At 34.4% G+C, this 17,881-nt stretch overlaps 1 protein-coding gene across 4 annotated transcripts; it reads left to right on the plus strand.

Annotated features, from left to right (window-relative positions):
* Window positions 1-43: 43 nt before the first annotated feature.
* On the plus strand, window positions 44-17,535 carry LOC139486136 (IgGFc-binding protein-like). Of its 4 annotated transcripts, none has more exons than XM_071270859.1 (6): window positions 55-150; window positions 2,697-2,728; window positions 3,976-5,270; window positions 8,888-8,975; window positions 16,133-16,219; window positions 17,341-17,535. In XM_071270859.1, the coding sequence occupies exons 2-6, from the start codon at window positions 2,710-2,712 to the stop codon at window positions 17,352-17,354; spliced, it is 1,503 nt and encodes a 500-aa protein (XP_071126960.1). In that variant the 5' UTR covers window positions 55-150; window positions 2,697-2,709; the 3' UTR covers window positions 17,355-17,535. The 4 variants fall into 4 exon arrangements, with proteins under 4 accessions (XP_071126962.1, XP_071126960.1, XP_071126961.1 ...); XM_071270860.1 differs by lacking the exon at window positions 55-150 and adding an exon at window positions 164-297; XM_071270861.1 differs by lacking the exon at window positions 2,697-2,728 and having other exon boundaries at window positions 44-150.
* Window positions 17,536-17,881: the final 346 nt, after the last annotated feature.

Below are 17,881 nucleotides of genomic sequence, written 5' to 3' on the forward strand. Positions count from 1 at the left end.
CTAGTCAATTAAGATTGGAGTCGAGTGCACCCGCACGAGTTGGTTCGAATTCACTGTTGACTGGCTAGTGATAACAGTAGTAGAACTAGACCACTTGGTCACCGAAGCCCTTGTGTTAGAGATAGAGTATTGTACCGTAAAATGGCAAAAGTAAGAAGAGAATGTTAACAGGTTTTCTCATTTGCTCAATGTTGTGACTAACCGTACAGCGCTAAACGTTAGGATTATATATTTGTCTAGTAAAACATTAAGCCGCTTTAATATTAAAGATAAACTTGTATCGCCTAGTGAAAAAAGGTATGTGCTTAAGATTCATCATAAAAAATCGACAATTATGGCTGTATACACCTCAAAAACTCCTCGGTGTACAGACTTACCTGTGTAGTTTAGAAAGGATTAAGGCCTTGCATCCACTAGATATATAACAGTTAAATGCATTTTGTGTTTCAGAAAAAAAAATTATTCTCGAATGCTGTCAAATGAATATTTTTTCCGTTTCTTTAGAAGATGTAAAACTAAACAAACACCTGAATTGTATTTGATACTGTCCCCCAGTTACACCCTTTAACTTGCCAATAGATGTGTAGATATATTGTCCATGCCAATCAAGGACAGTCAATACAATACAAAGCAGTTGTTACCTGAGAGGGAGCATCTCAAAGTTGTATCCCAATAGTTATCAAAGGTACCAGGATTATAATTTAGTACGCCAGACGCGCGTTTCGTCTTCATAAGACTCACCAGTGACGCTCATATCAAAATATTTATAAACCCAAACAAGTACAAAGTTGAACTTAATTGATTTTTTCACCTTCTGCCAAAATTCAAAATACTGTTAAGTTTTATATATCTAGTGGATGCCAGGCCTTAAATCTTTTCCAACTGACAGGTTAGTCTGTAATTGTATTAGTTTATGGGGTGTAAATACCGCCATTTTTGTCAGTTAGTTATGATGAACCTGAACTGCTGATAACTTCTACAAACAAACAAAATCTGTACAAGAACACAGTGTACACGTCCCGGTTCATATGATATAACAAATGTTTTTAACTCTTAAAGCAAACAAGACTACAGACACCGGAATTGTTTTAGTGATAAATATTATCAACGTTTTCCTTCAAATTGATTTGCAGTGGGAATTCGTTAATAAACTTTAATTTATAACAATTCATACAAAAAGTCTGCTATTCAAAAGTCGAAATTTGCGTTCATAAGAATCCCTACATCCTTCGGATAAACTTTATTTCCGAATCGTGTATAATTGATATAATTGAGAAATTGAACAGCTTCCATCATTTCTTTGCAGTTATGTGTCGTGAATGGTAACCCCATATACCTTTTGTTCTATTCTCGTATCTGGTTTGCAAAAAATATGTTAGGTACAACATGAAATAAGTCAATGTCCTCTCCCCACACAAGATTCTTTCTAAATAATTTCTGAAATGGGGTTCGCCAGTATCTAATAAAAATAACTTTATAAATGTGGGTGTCATACGCGCTTTCATATTAACTGTATTTACCTTCACCTGAATCGCTCAAGTGTAAACATTTGGTAGAAATGACATAAAATATTCATAAAACAAGGCAATTTAATAATAAGTGATAATTGTCAGATATCTCCCGTTTAAACCACAATAAATTGTAAAAGGGCACTAACTATACGAGATATATAGAAAAAAATAAAAAAAATAATTTCTTTTGTTCAATCATTAATGAAAGTGAAATAGTGAAATAATAATTCGCTTTTAGCGGCCAGTATGGTTAATTGTTTCAAAATAAGCTAATGAACCATGATGATGAATTATTCACTTGCAAGTGAATAATTCGACCTAATATTTATGTGGACTTCAGTTTAAACCCTTAGCTAGAGATGGATAACGCATGAACTGTACGTGTTTAGTTTGTTGACTGAAAAGAATGTCAACTTTGAAAGCGAATCAAAGATAAATCATTGTTCTAACTACACTATAATTTAGGCCAACTAAATAAAACTCAACTCAAATATGTGAGTTGTCGTCAAATCAAATCATACATCATTGTCCCGTACAAAATATGATAGAAACTTAAAGACAAACCTATACTGCGAAACGCTGAAAAAACTGATTGACTCATTCGATCACATAACTTTTCATTCTTACACAGGTAAAAGTGATAATTTATAACATTATTTTTAATCTAAAATATGAAATTAAACAGACCTAGGATAATCAAATTGCAGGAGTTTACTATCTTTTTATATATATAAAAAGTATGTTTATATAGCTAATACGACTATCGGAAGTCTTTGGAGGTCAACTCGGTAGTTACATAGACGGCGGAAAGACCGAAATACACACGAAACAAAGCTACATATTCTGGAACCAATGACTTGTAAAATATTTACTTTTATACTTTTTTATAACTTGGATAAATGTTTTACATTGTTATAAATCAAATATGAGAATTTAAGTCGAATCGGTAAACACTAATTTGACAGCTAGTCTCCCATTAACACCACCATTGTAATGTTAATTTTGGCCTTTGTTGGTGTAATGGTCACATGGAATTAAAGGAACTTATTCATAATCATTATTGGTTAGACATCACGTGTTCATAAACGGTTTAGATAAGATGACATCTTAATTCTTGTTGTTGGATATAGGGTTGCACAAATAACGTGTGTGCAATCTAAAAATGATTTTATTAATTTATTTCAGTGCCTTTTTATGTATGGTCCGGATTACTACAGGTACAGTATACCTTATGTTATTGAAGTTTGATGAATTCTTTAATTTCTTATAGTTTTATGTGAGTGAAATGTGATTTTATTGTAAAGGAAAAATGCGGTGGCCAGATAATCTTCCAAACTTTGATTGCTACTGAAACACTCAAGCTTTCTTTGTAGCTAAACAAATCTTTGTATAGGTCGCAATTCTATAACTATAGACAATAAGATTAAACTCGATATTAAAAAAGTCTATGTCCCTAATACGCTTCTGAATGATCACAGAACATTTGGCTTTTTTTTCCATTCCGAATTGACCAATTGATGACATATTTTTCACGCACGGTATTCCAGGTTAAGAATTTTTTAGGTTGTAGTTGCGCGTATCCACTTTCCTCTATGACATTGCATTGGTTACTGGATAAACAGTGACTCAACAAGAGTATTGATCTGGATGAAATAATAAAAGTTAAAAACACATTGATTGTAAAATTCATTTACAATTATAAATAAAATGTAGCGTTTTTTTTATTAGATTGGGAATGAAAATTGCGTATATGTCAAAGAGACAATTACCCGACCAAAAAGCAGATAACACCTGAAGGTCATTAATTAGCTATTCAACGCAGCGAGAAAATCCCGCAACCGGAGGTGAGCCTTGGCTCGCCCCTAAATTGTCCGAGACCACAATTGTCGTCCCTTGAATATAGTCCCTAGTGTTGACAGTGGGTTACTTGTCAATATTTTTCATACTCCTTCCAAATTTATTTCTCCATGTTTTATGCCTCAAATTGGAAGAAGGGGGGTGAAATTACACTGTAAAAAAAATTGGGTCCAGAATTTTAAAGGAAATCAGTGAATTGGTCCAGCTGAAAAAGGTTACAAATTAGCACTTCGGAAACTGTCAAAAGATTTCAAGACGCACTAAACATAAAATTGTCCATATTTTGAGTTAGAGCCGATGAAGTTTTCAATAATTTTGATATAAATTGTCCCAAAAGTAGTACAACTCACTGTAAAAATTTCATTGAGAAAGTGCAGGTGGGATTTTTTAAATTTTCATTTATGTTCTAAAAGAAATGCAATACGAATTAATTGTGGTCTCGGACCAAATAAAATTGTGTACTAGTTCAGTGAAAATGGACTTCATACTTAACTCCAAAATATATAAATGAACTAATATTGAAAAAAAACATACAAGACTAACGAAAGCCGGAGGCTCTTGACTTCGAACAGGCGTTTATGTTTACATTATGTCTATATATTTTCAGCTGTCTTGGATAATAGAGGAAAGGAGTTCTTAGTTGCTTTTATGGAAAACGAAGTAATTCATGGTAATAATATAAATCCCGAGATATATGTTACAACCTCTAAGAAAACAATAGTCCATGTGAATGTTTCAGCCTCTGGTATTCCAAATGCTAAACTCTACAAAACTTTCTCGGTGATTCATGGCCAGACTCAGTTAGTCAAACTGAATACCAGTCTCCGTTTACATCACACCGAACTAACTAAAAAAGCAGTACTTATTGAGGCGGACGATGAAATCGTAGTTTATGTTGTTAACAGAGAAGAAAGGTCCGATGATGCTTATCTTGCTTTGCCCATCGATGTCCTTGGCAAAGAGTATTATACTGTTTCGTATTCCCCTGCTTCACATTACTGTCTTTTTGCGATCATTGGGGTTTATGATAAAACAAATGTTTCCATTCATTTACCAGATGTACATGATTTAAGTGTTAGTCTGAATGAAAATACATATCATGGAGATCAATGGATGAATGTGACTTTAGATAGACTCAGTACACTACAGGTTCGTTCTAGACACGATTTAACTGGCTCCCATATTGTATCCAGTAAGCCAATAGCCGTATTAAGTGGAAACAAGAAAACCACAGTTGGGCATGGAGACTCACGCGATCATCTTGTGGAAATGCTACTTCCATTATCGTCATGGGGTAGAAATTTCGCCACCGTTCCAATACACGATAGACACGATAAAGGCGATATATTTAGATTCATTGCTAGCGAAGACAACACACACGTACACGTTTCTGGTATAAACTCTGGAAAACCATTTCAGGACATTATCAAACTTAACAAAGCCGGTCAATACGTCCAAAAACACTATAGTTCCGGTTTGTACTCTCATATAGTTGCTGACAAAGCTATATCAGTGTTCCAGTTTTTACTGACACGAGAAGGCCATGATGATCATACTGATCCATCAATGATAACTATCGTTCCGATAGAACAATATGCTTTTGAATATACATTTACAACTCCGGAATCTTCTCATGGTAATTATTCGAACTATTTTATGTTTATCATCGATTCCTCGCAGACGAGTGGCCTTAGAATTGCTAATCGATCGTTAGCTGGCAATCAAGTTTATCACAAAATACCCGAGACTCATCTCGTGGGGGGTTACATGAAGATATCAGTTGGTACACATACAGTCATGCATAATGATCCAACTACAGTATTTGGCGGGATACTAGTTGGCAAGGCGGACCATGAATCATACGGATTTCCGGTTGGGTTATTATTAAAACCTATTAACACGGTAATTATATATTAAGTACATGTTTAAAACAATTAGTCTTTGGTTTTATTACGCTACGTAATGTTTATGGTGAACCAAGTGATAACAGTTTCCTATTAGAATAGGGATGTTGACATTTGATTCCTTTTCATACTGTTTTATTATTTGTATGAGAAAAAACGATTCTTGTACCAAACGCAAATATATTTGACAGACACTCCAGACAAGTGAAATACAGAGATAGCCTAACACTATCTTGAAAACACTGTCTTCATTTGTTTTATCTTACCAGTTCTACACGTGTATAAACCTTCTACAAATGTTGTATTGGGTCATAGAAATTTTTAAATTACTTTTATTTTAAAACGTACTATTTAGGACGAAACAAACTAAACATGCTTTCTGATCTTGACCGATCGTCAAGCGAGTGGGATCAAGTATTAGATACAATACAAGGGTAACAAAGAAACAGGCCGGTAACAACCGTTGTCGGAAAGTTTTCTGTACAAGTAGTCAAGTCAACCTGACTACAAGTGCAGAAGAAATATCCGGCATATTGTTTCCGCCCTGTTTTGTTACCTTTGTTTTGTATCTGACTTGTACGACATTTCATAGAAAGAAGAAGTACAATTTGCATTTAGAAAAAGTAGCAAAATTAAACAGATTAGAAAGACAAATGCCACTGCTGGTGGAGTTTTAGTTCCCTGAGGGTATCACCAGCCAAGTAGTCAGCACTTCTCTGCTGACATGAATTTTCATTGATATATTTATATTTATAAATTAACTGTTCAAAAAACTTTTGAATTTTTAAAATACTTAGGCTTTTCTACCTCACGAATAGAAGCATTTTCATAACAGTGTAGCTTCGGCCATTGATATGAAATTTGCATTTACGTTATTTGTAAAACGTATAAATTGGTGTATATAGGAAACTTGAACTGTTCAGCTAAACTGCTTCTATACTTGTGAAAAAAACATTGGCAACAGAAACGTATTCAACTTATTTATTTTCTAAATCGACCCAATTTACATAGTAATGGACGACTTCGTACATTTTATGATAGCAAATAAATATGTTTATGATATTCTGTGCATTGTAGTTCGTCTATTTATTTTTCTTTTGCCGTCTTTCTGTGATTGATTATTTTATGTATGATTGACTTTAAGCTTATTTGCAAATAATTTAAAACCAAGACATTATCAAAATGTCCAAACGAATCATGATTTTCTTTTTTTTTAAACAAACATCACATCCAAAGATAAGGACTAATAAATAATTTATCATTCATGATGACATGTGGTCCCACAGTAAAGTGCACAGGTAAATTAGATAAAAATTTGACAAAAATTGTATTTTCATGATCCAGCTAAAAAAATGTAATTATAAGTATTGAATATTTTTAAAAATCCCTACTGGAAGGCCTCTGATAGACTGAGTGAACATAAAGTCATACCCGACGACAAACAAGTTATTATAGGTAAAGTTTTCAGTATAATAACTGACAAACGCTTTACGTCGGTCCGACGACACTTTTATTTGATTCTTGATTACCGTAGCTGTATTTGTCAACACTTTTAGGAGTATTGGTTCTGAATGCTCTTCAACTTCGTAATTCAATTGGTCTTTTTAACTTTTTGGATATTGAGCATCACTGATGAGTCTTGGGCAGACAAAACGCGCGTGTGGCGTAAATACAACTTTTAATCCTGGGATTATATATGATGGAGTTTATTATTATACTAATTAATGTAAGTTACAGTTTAAACAATTTATTTTTTGAATTTCCGTTTAGCCGAGAATTTTTTTTCAAGAAATTCACGAATCTAATAATTTTATATAAAAAAAACATGTCAAGTAAAAGATGAATGTCGTACACACTTGAGATTTAACCGCAATTTTTATACGTGTGCATGTAAAACAAATTCGTTAAATATATATATTTTCTGTGACTGTATATTACATTAATTTGTAGGATCCTTTACTATAGATAATTTAGCTGATCTGTAACAATAACATCTTCATGCCTTATATATCATGTACTGTAGTACGCCGCTAGATTAAAACTGACGAGGAAAGGTAACACACGGCCAGCGAAAGCTCTTTTTTTGAGAGCCCAGGTGGTCGTGTGGTCTAGTGGGACGGCTGCAGTGCAGGCGAATTGGTGTCACGATATCACAGTAGCATGGGTTCGAATCCCGGCGAGGGAAGAACCAAAAATTTGCGAAAGCAAATTTACAGATCTAACATTGTTGGGTTGATGTTTAGACGAGTTGTATATATATACATGTATATAGGCTATAGGCATATATATTTTGGATTTAAACAAATCATGCTTATAGGTGTGTATTTCTCTCATAGGGTTAAATATGTCACAATATGATCCAATTGCGGCTTACCGTCCAAAATTGGTGACATAAGTTAATGATTTCATTAAAGATTTGCTGTCTACATGTATTAGAACATGTTATACAAGGACACGTTTTATCTATAGGATCAATCGTGTATTAGTGAGTTGAGAGGGATTTTATCTATGAATTTGATTAGATTTGATTTTTTTATACACATTTTTAGGTTTTCTTTGTTTTGTTGTTGAAATATAAACGTTGGTACCAGAATGTCATTACTGTCAGCATGGTAAAGAATACTATTCATGTCCATATATTGAGAAAAAAGAATACTTTAATGGACCGACCATTTAGCTTAAAAAGGGGGATATGTTTTTTCAGAATAAGAAAATTATTTCGAAATTAGCCCTATTATATACGGTATTCTGAAAATCAAGAATATTTTGTAATCTGCATGAAAACAATATATTGTTTCAAATAAAATTGTGGATCAGTTTTTTTGGAAAAAACATAGCAAAAAGTAAAAACACAAAAATACTGAAGAATAGTACTTCTGAAATTGATGAAAACAAATATAGTTATTGATGATATGCCAACGTAAATATTTTAATAAAAAAAAGAAGTAAATATGTCGGTAAAAAAAAAAGTACATAATTATCTAATTGAAATTTAAAGTGCACATGAACTCACTGTTCATGCACTCAAATTCTATTCATAAGAAGTATCCGTGTATCTAAAATGTGTCCCTGTAACACCCGTTAATGTACTGTTTTTTTTCTTCAAAAGATCTGCTTGGGGAAAGTCGTAAAAAGAAGAAAGCAATCAAATTGCATTCATGGTATTGGAAATGTTGGACATTTAATAGTTTTCATATAAAATGTTTGTTATGTAAACGTCTTTTCCTTTATTAAACAAAATAAAACTGGTTTGAAATTGGTTGGACATAAGAACCAATCTAATAATGTCAAATAAAAACAAACAGATCTATGTGGCCTTTTTTAAATCCTGGAAAAGAATATGAATGACAAATGACAGAAAGAAAATCCAAATACAATAACTGAAGCGGATCTGTTTTTTTTTAAATGAGAGGCATAAGTCCCGAGATCAGAAGATATACCGATTTACACTTTATTACGATTTTATGCTAAAGTGGAAATATTTTCACATCAAAGAGGTGGGGTGTAGACGTTCTTCTACCAATAATCCGCCATTGATCACTACGTAAAAAGGGCTTGATGTTATGGTTGCAGTGTTTGAAAACATTTTATTTTTATTATTATTACTAATTGCAGGATTGCCTGGTTAGTCAGATGATAGAGGGAGACAAAATAGATAACGACTGTGACGGAGAAATAGACGAAGAACAATCAGATGGAAAAGGTGAGATTTATCTTACTTCAAATACATTTTTTGACGAATACTAACGAATACTGAATATTTATGTTTCCTCAAAGGACAGTGTTTTTATTACTGCAGATCAAAATGTTGACAATCTTAAGCGTTCTTAATTCACTTGAAGGTTTTTTTGTAAGTACATCACCACTTACGTAATAATCTGTACGAACCCTTATGAGCCCCATCAATAAACGACAACCACTGAACATCGGGTTCCTGACTTACGGAAATATAGTCTGTTTAGAAGTGCCGGTTGCATAAATTGAATTTACAGTCACGACTGGTCACGATGAGGACATTAAAAACATTTTTCGACGAGATTAATTTGTTCTCAGCACGTTAAGAAAACCATCGCAAAATTACGCAATTGATCTGTTGCAAGTCAACTGTTTATTGTTTTCTAGTGGCGATCCTTCGTCCGACCATGCAGAACATTAATATTGTATTAGTTGTTTTATTGGAATAGGTTTTCGTCCTGATTATGCATGTAATAATTCCATTGGAAGTCCAGCAAACATCAAATCAATTAATCATCACGACTTTGACAAAAAATAAAAACAAGATTTTTGTTTCGTTTCAAATGATATTTTGTAATAAGCAGTGATTTTGATTTCAATTTTGCCAAACTAAGATAAAAATACCGGTGATGTAATATAGTCTTGCATGTAAATAATTCAATCTCATTTGAATCCGTGTTCATGGGATATTAAATTTGACCCTGTATATGTACTTGAGACGAGTCAGATATGTGCTAAGCATGTTCAGTTATAAAAAGAAAAGAATGACAACATCGAAAAGTGATGCAAGAAGCCACCGGGAATATGCATTGCGTTGGCTGAATCGATCAACAATAATTAATTCTCATACAGGCAACAGCGATGACTTGCATATGTTTAAAATCACCGAAATAGAAACGACATAGACAACTGGTAACTAAACGATGGTACGTGCTGAAGTTTGCTATCTTTTTTTTATGTTTCAATCGGGTCGAAGACCGTCGGCATGGTCGGCATTTTCTCGGAATTTATCCGATGAATAATAAGAATGGCGTCTACAATATTTTTCATTCAATGCTGTTTTAGAAGTTAGCCGAAAAAAAAAAAAAAAATATCGATTTCTGTGTTTTCAATTTTGCCCTTATTTCATAATCTTTTCGGTTTGAGAGCTAGGCATTAATAGATGGATGGATTGGTTGGTTTTTTTAAAAGTTGAACGGCAAATATTATCTGCATATCAGGACGGGAATACGTAATGTTGATGCAATATGAGAACCCAGCTCTAGATATCCAACTGACACACTGAGCTAATTTTAATCGCGTTGGTTGTAGTCTACATAAAGAATGTTATATCCAAGTCCTTTGCAAAGAAGAAGGACAATCATTGTGCACCACGAATAGAATCATAGACGCCGTATCAGACCCAAGTGAGTAGAACCGATGAACTCCCGCACCCAGGTCAGTCCCTGGGAGAAAACATACGACCACCCATACCCAAGTCAGTTCCCTGTGTTAAAACCTACGACCTAGCTCTCATACCCATGTAAGTTCCCTGGGATAGAATCCACGGCCTCTCGTACCTGAGTCAGTTCCCTTGGAAGGAACACACGACCTCTCGCACCTAAGTCAGTTCCTTGGGATAGAAACCAATACATCTCACACCTAAGTCAGTTCCCTGGGGTAAAACCCACATCTCGCAACTAATTCAGTTCCCTGGGATAGAATCCACGATATTCACACCCAAGTCAGTTTCCTGGGATAGAACCCACGAACTTTCCTACCCAAGTAAGTTCCCTGGGATGGAACCCACGACCTCCCGAACCTAAGTCAGTTCCCTGTGATAGAACCAACGGCCTCCCGGACCAAAGTCAGTTCACAGGGATAGAACCCGCGAACCCCCCGCACCTTAGTAAGTTCCCTGGGATAGTATTCACGACATTCCGCACCTTAGTCAGTACCCTGGGATAAAACCGACGACCTCCTGCATCATATCAGTTCCCTTAGATAAAGTTTTCCCTCCCCCACCCAAGTTTGTGACGACATCCTGGACCTAGGTTAATTCCCTGGGTTAGACCCTACGACCTCCAGCAACCAATTCAGTTCCCTTAAAACATAATTCACGACCTCCCGTATCCATGTAAGTTCCATCGGATATAACCTATGACCTCTTGAACCAAAGTCAGTTCACATGGATAGAACCCATGACCTCCTGCAACTAAGTCATTTCCCAGGGATAGAAACCACGACCTCCAACACCTAATTCAGTTCCCTGGGATAGTTAGTTTAGTTAGTTTCCTGGAATATAACACACAACATTCCGCACCTAAGTCAGGTCGCAGGAATAGACCCCATGACCGTCCGCACCAAATTTAGTTCTCGAAAGAGAACCTACCCACTCGCATCCACCCAGTTTCCTGGAATAGAACACACGACATCCCGCAAACAAGTCAGTTATCAGGGATAGACCCCACGACCTGCCGCACCCAAGTCAGTTCCCAGGGATATACCCCACGACCTCCCACACCCAAGGTAATTGCCAGGGATAGACCCCGCGACCTCCCGTACCCAAGTCAGTTCCCAGGTATAGACGCCACGACCTTCCGCACCTGACGCAGTTTCCTGGAATAGAATATTACATGAAACCACACACCCAAGTCAATTCACAGGGATAGACCCTATGATCTCCCGTACCCAAATCAGTTCCCATGGATATACCCCAAGATCTCCCGCAACCAAGTCAGTTCTCAGAGATAGACTTCCCACACCCAATTCAGTTCCTGTCATTATATAATATTTTTATATCAAACGTTAAAAATGATTGAGCCAACTCTCCACCAGAGACTTAATGATGTAGTAAGTAGAAACTATGATACATCCCCGTATGGCCTTCAACCAGGAACAAAACACATACTGCATAGTTAGCCGATCAATTATGTAGTATAAATCACTGGGGTAAAGCTGATGACCGTATCTGCATTCACGGTCATCCCAAGATGTCGGATGAAAAATTAGGTCAGTTTCTGTATTGTCTGTTAAAGTGTTTCTATATCATTTTCTTTACAAATCATACATTGAAACGATGTAAATTTATAAAAGAATCACTCGAAAATCACTAATTACTTCCGAGAAATGTGCATGAAACGGGAAATTCCATTCGAAAAAATCGTTAAGATGACCGTAAATCATAATCAAAATATTTTCAAGATGACCGTAACATAAAACAAGGATGACCGTGATTGGTAAAAAGATGACCGTAACTTGTAAAGGATGACCGTAATTTGTAAAGACTGACTGTAATTTATATAGGACGACCGTAACTTTTATAGGATGACCATCAATTCTAAGAAATATCCGTATTGTATTCAAAGCTTTTTTGTTGAGTTTGTCGATCTCAATAAGGGCTCGGTTAGCGGATACAAATATGTTTCATAAATTTCTTTTTAACCGGATTTTTGTAACAAAAATGTCGGTTATTGATTTGGGGATGTACGGCGGTCGGTCGGGCGGGAGGGCGGGCGGCAATCAAATGTTGTCCGTGCATTTACTCATGAACCGTTCTACCAAAGCTTTTAAAATTTTAATATGTTGTTACTAACAACTAAATGAAGGTCAAGTTCAATAATGGCGATTTTGACTTTTACCGTTCGGGAGTAATGGTTCTTGAAAGATTGAAAAATGGAGTTTCCAGTCGTGTCCGTGCATTTACGAATGCACTGTTCTACTTAAGCTTCCCAAATTTTAATATGTTGTTACTGATGACAAAATGGAGGTCAAGTTCAATAATGGCGATTTTGACTTTTACCGTTCAGGAGTTATGGTTCTTGAAAGATTGAAAAATGGAGTTTCCAGTCGTGTCCGTGCATTCACGCATGAAATGTTCTACCTAAGCTTCCCAAATTTTAATATGTTGTTACTGATGACAAAATGGAGGTCAAGTTCAATAATGACGATTTTGACTTTTACCGTTCAGGAGTTATGGTTCTTGAAAGATTGAAAAATGGTGTTTCCAGTCGTGTCCGTGCATTTTCTCATGAAACATTCAACCAAAGCTTTTGAAATTTTTATATGTTGTTACTGATGGCAATTAGAGGTCAAGTTCAATAATGACGATTTTGACTTTTACCGTTCAGGAGTTATGGTTCTTGAAAGATTGTGAAATGGCGTTTCCATTCACGTTGTTGCATTTACTCATGAACCATTCAATCTAAGCTTTTCAAATTTTATGATGTTGATACTGATGACAAAATGGAGGTCAAATTTGATATTGACGATTTTCACTTTCACCATTCATCAGTAATGGTTCTTGTGATATTGCCAGGACACAAATAAATATTAATAAATCCGGTTTGCTGTCGTTGTGACAGCCTCTTGTTTTGAACTATAATATAGTTGGCCATATTTAGGATTTATAACAATGATAGTAAATTGCATATTTCTCGTAAACAATGAAATATTTATTGATATCGACGTTAAAATTTTAACACAAATTGACAGCGGTACGACGAAAATTTGAAGAAACATGAATGTGTCCCTAGAACACGGATGCCTCATCTACACTATCATTTTCTATGTTTACTGGACTATGAAAATGGGATAAAACTGTAATTTGGCTTTAGAATTAAAAAGATCATACCATAGAGAAAATGTGTACTAAGTTTCAATTTTATTTAACTTGGAGCTGGACAAACGGACAAACAAACAGACGAACAGACGAACGTACGACAGACCAGAAAAACATAATGCCAATAAATGGAGCATTAAAAACATTAATAATACATACGAATATTTGGTAATCGAGCCCATGTGTATGGTTCCAGAGGAAGCAGATTAAAATCTTAATTTGTTTTGATATATGCAGGCGGAAACACTTTTGAAATAGAACAAAAGAATCGAAGCTCTGTGTTTATCGAGAAAGCGATAAATGTTAACTGTAATGTTTGATATAGTAACAAAATTTTAAAAAGTTAATAGAAACAAATAAAACGACACTTTTCTTATTTTAAAAAACACCATTTGCATAAGTTTTCAATGTATCTATTACATAGTAATGCAAAACAATTAGATATCAAGTCGACGACATGGTTCTTATCGGGGCCTTTTATAGCTGACTATGCGGTATGGGCTTTGCTCATTGCTGAAGGCCTTACGGTTACCTATAGTTGTTAATGTTTGTGTCATTTTGGTCTTTTCTGGATAGTTGTCTCATTGGCAATAATACCACATCTTCTTTTTTATATATAGTATCTAAAGTTGGATGTAGAAAATGCATAACCTCGAATTTTTTTTTTATCACGGACGGAGAACATATCAATCTTTTAGTTCAGAAATTTTCGTGTCTGCCCTTCCATTATGTGAATCAAGAAAAAATTCCCCAAAACAGGTAACGATTGTATCGAAAAGAGAAAAATCGAGTGCACCTTTTTATGTTAGGGCATGTTTGGGGTGTATATTTTGTCTTCAAAACGTACAAAGCAAGAGTATTTTATATAGCATCTCGCTTCAGATTCTATCATTATTATATATCAAAGCTACAGGTTGACTTTATAACGTAAAAAAATGACAGTACGAAAAGATGAAATATATGGGTCAAGTGAGGTACCTATCTAATGAATCACAAAAACAGAGTAGGTGTGTTCGAATAGCTATTTTTTTCTAAAAGTACTTGACGACAGTCTTTTAATTTGGATGATGAAAATGGATATCTTCGAAAAAATATGATTTTCTTGTGTGTGATAACTAGGGTTTATAATCTTCAACCACTGAAAATGTTTAGTCTGCCCTTCCACGAAATATTTAATTAGAATTTTTTTTAAATGCTTAAGAATTTCCAAAAATTCCATCTGATATCCGAACAGACAATATTTTTAAGTTGAATCAATGCAGACAAGATCATTAACTAATGCTCATTAGCTAGTAGATACATTTGTCTTTTAAAATATAACTGACATATAACGATCGGTCGTAATGGTGCTATGTGGATAAATTTATCAGTTTTCAAGAGCAAAATTGGCAGAGCGTCATCCCTACAATGGCTTCCATTTCTACGATTGTGAGCATGAACTGGCGTAATGGGGAGATAATTTTGAAGAAGTAGAATCCTGACTGTATGAATAACATTTCTGTATATATACAAATTGACAACGTTCCGCCTTGTGATACGCTTTTCGTACAATACTATTTTAAGGATCTACTTTGCTGGAGCTCACCTTCACTAGTTTATTTGAATGATATTTTCAAAATATTTCTGTTTTTTATTTGCACGACAAAATGAAAGACGATATAATATCAATGGGTGTACATGCAATTTTTTGGCATTTTTAAAAATGTGTATTTATTATATGTCATTAACAGGAATCCCAGAAACAAACAAAAATCTTTTGTCGAGCAGTTGAAGGCTGTGCACCCAATTTTTTTTTTATTATGCTGGTAGGGTGTCATTTTATCGCGCTTTTGTGGCATGTTTTCCCTTCCTGTTCATTTGCATGTCTTTTGGCAATCATTTGATACAAAAAGATAGTTATATAATTACGTATATTTCTTAGAATTGAGGGTCATCCTTTAAAAGTTACGGTCATCATTTACAAATTACGGTCATCTTAAAAGCAGTTACGGTCAGCCTTGTTATGAATCGCTGATTCTGTTACGGTCATCTCGATTGTGATTTACGGTCATCTTGGCGATTTTTTCGAATCGAATTTCCCGTTTCATGCACATTTCTCAGAAGTAATTAATGATTCCCGAGTGATTCTTTTATAAATTTACATCGTTTCAAAGTATAGTTTGTAAAGAAAATGATATAGAAACACTTTAACAGACAATATAGAAACTGACCTAATTTTTCATCCGACATCTTGGGATGACCGTGAATGCAGTTACGGTCATCAGCTTTACCCCAGTGATAAATGCGTGTGTTTTTTATTTTTATTTATATAATAAGACTTATGCTATTTCTTGTATAATGTGACTAGTAATAATTTTTCATAACGTCCTAAATATTGACACATTTTGGTATTTTGTAATGGGTTTGTATATTTTGGGGATTTGAAATATACTTCCATTTTTTCCTCACAATTATTTCCCCAAATTAACGATATTGATAGTTTCCTATTCTTAATTAAAACTAAACCAATATAAATACTTTTCCAGATAACGATGGCGATGGTCAAATCGATGAAGACTGTATCTGCTGTCCATTTAATGGTACATTGAGTGGTCCAAAATTACCAGACATATGTATGTATAACTCTGTATCTTTCAATTCTTCATTTGAAAAAAATATAAAATATAACTTACCTGTATTAAGAATTGAAGTTGAGAATGAAAATGGGGAATGTGTCAAAGAGACAACAACCCGACCAAAAAATCATACAGGCTAACAAAGGCCTGATGCACCTGACTCGGGACAGGTGCAAAAATTCGGTGGGGAATTAATAGTATCCATTTTACTAATGACGTTCATTACAAACAACGTTGATACATATATAAATGGCCGAATCAGACACACATTCTGCAGACATCCCGAAAAGTTTTACTTTGTCTGAAGTTAGATTGAAAATGAACGAACAAGCATATAATTCGACATACATGTATTGCCAAGTTTTCACTTTGTCTTGCATAATCCAACTGGTCTGTTTATTTTTAATTTTGCTTTCCCCTAAAACTTTCAAACTCCTTGGGTATTTTCTCTCTTGTTGAAACATTTAATGAATGGCTGTTATTTATTTTGAATTTATTGAACCATAAAATTAAATTTTGACTCTTCACATTGAATAATCCGCGAATGTGAAGAGTCAAAAAATCATTTTATGGTTCAATAAATTCAAAATAAATTATTGCCGTTTATTATAAATAAATGTCTATCAAAAATAAGGCTCAAACATATATATTAATACGAATAACAACGTACACAGATGTTTGCCTATGAATACACAACGTTAGAGTGGGCGTGTCGCCATAAAATTGATAACATTGAAAATAAAGCTAATTCTTTTAACCAATCAGAAGACAGTAAATACACCAAATTTATTTATAAAAATATAATGCTATCGACCAAACTTTCTTCTCCCTAAATTTGACGTAAGACAGAAGTTGTTTTATGACCAAGAAATGTTATTTCTAGTATTTAATCGAACTTTCTTATTTGAATGCTATTTCTCGGTCACAAAGAAACCTCTGTCTTAGGTTCATAACATATCTATTGCGAGGTTTGGCAAAGTTTTTGATGTCTACAACATTTGATCCCAGTCTTTATGTAAATGTAAAGTTAGTATGTTTACAAAACTTTTACACCAACAAAGCATCGTAAAAGAATTTTATTCATATTTAATAAAATCTTGTGTTTTACTTTTTTACAGTTGGAAGACGATGATTTGAATGCTGCAAACCAAGTTCACAAGATGCATTTATTATCATGTTTATCCTATAGTACAGTTTATAAAAGACGTTATTCGAATATGTCAATATATGAAAATTGGGTCAAGTTTTATTTTCTTATTCTGTATGATTAAAAGAATGTTTCTGACTGGTTCGAAAAAAAATGATTAGCAACATGCTGATTTTATTTTCTCTTGCGTAATTTCCATGTCACTGTAAATTCCCTTTCATGAATGTGACCTACCGAATTAGACTATTTACCGGATTTGATATCACATAAGCAACACGACGGGTGCCACATGTGGAGCAGGATCTGCTAACCCTTCAGGAGCACCTGAGGTCACCCCTAGTTTTTTGGTGGGGTTCGTGTTGTTTATTCTTAAGTTTTCTATGTTGTGTCGTGTGTGCTGTTGTTTGTTTGTCTTTTTCATTTTTCATTTCCTCAATGCTCTCCAACTTTGTATTTATTTGGCTTTTTAACTATTTTGATCTGATCGTCACTGATGAGTCTTATGTAGACGA

This window comes from Mytilus edulis, chromosome 8 (assembly GCF_963676685.1).
Source record: "Mytilus edulis chromosome 8, xbMytEdul2.2, whole genome shotgun sequence".
NCBI lineage: Eukaryota > Metazoa > Mollusca > Bivalvia > Mytilida > Mytilidae > Mytilus > Mytilus edulis.

What these genes read in the sequence shown, in the direction of transcription:
- LOC139486136 (XM_071270858.1), top strand. Translation starts at nt 2,674, where the DNA reads ATGATTTTATTAATTTATTTCAGTGCCTTTTTATGTATGGTCCGGATT. An exon ending in TATGGTCCGGATTACTACAG is followed by an intron (nt 2,729 to 3,975) that starts GTACAGTATACC and finishes ATATATTTTCAG; the next exon opens with CTGTCTTGGATAATAGAGGA. An exon ending in AGAACAATCAGATGGAAAAG is followed by an intron (nt 8,976 to 16,132) that starts GTGAGATTTATC and finishes ATACTTTTCCAG; the next exon opens with ATAACGATGGCGATGGTCAA.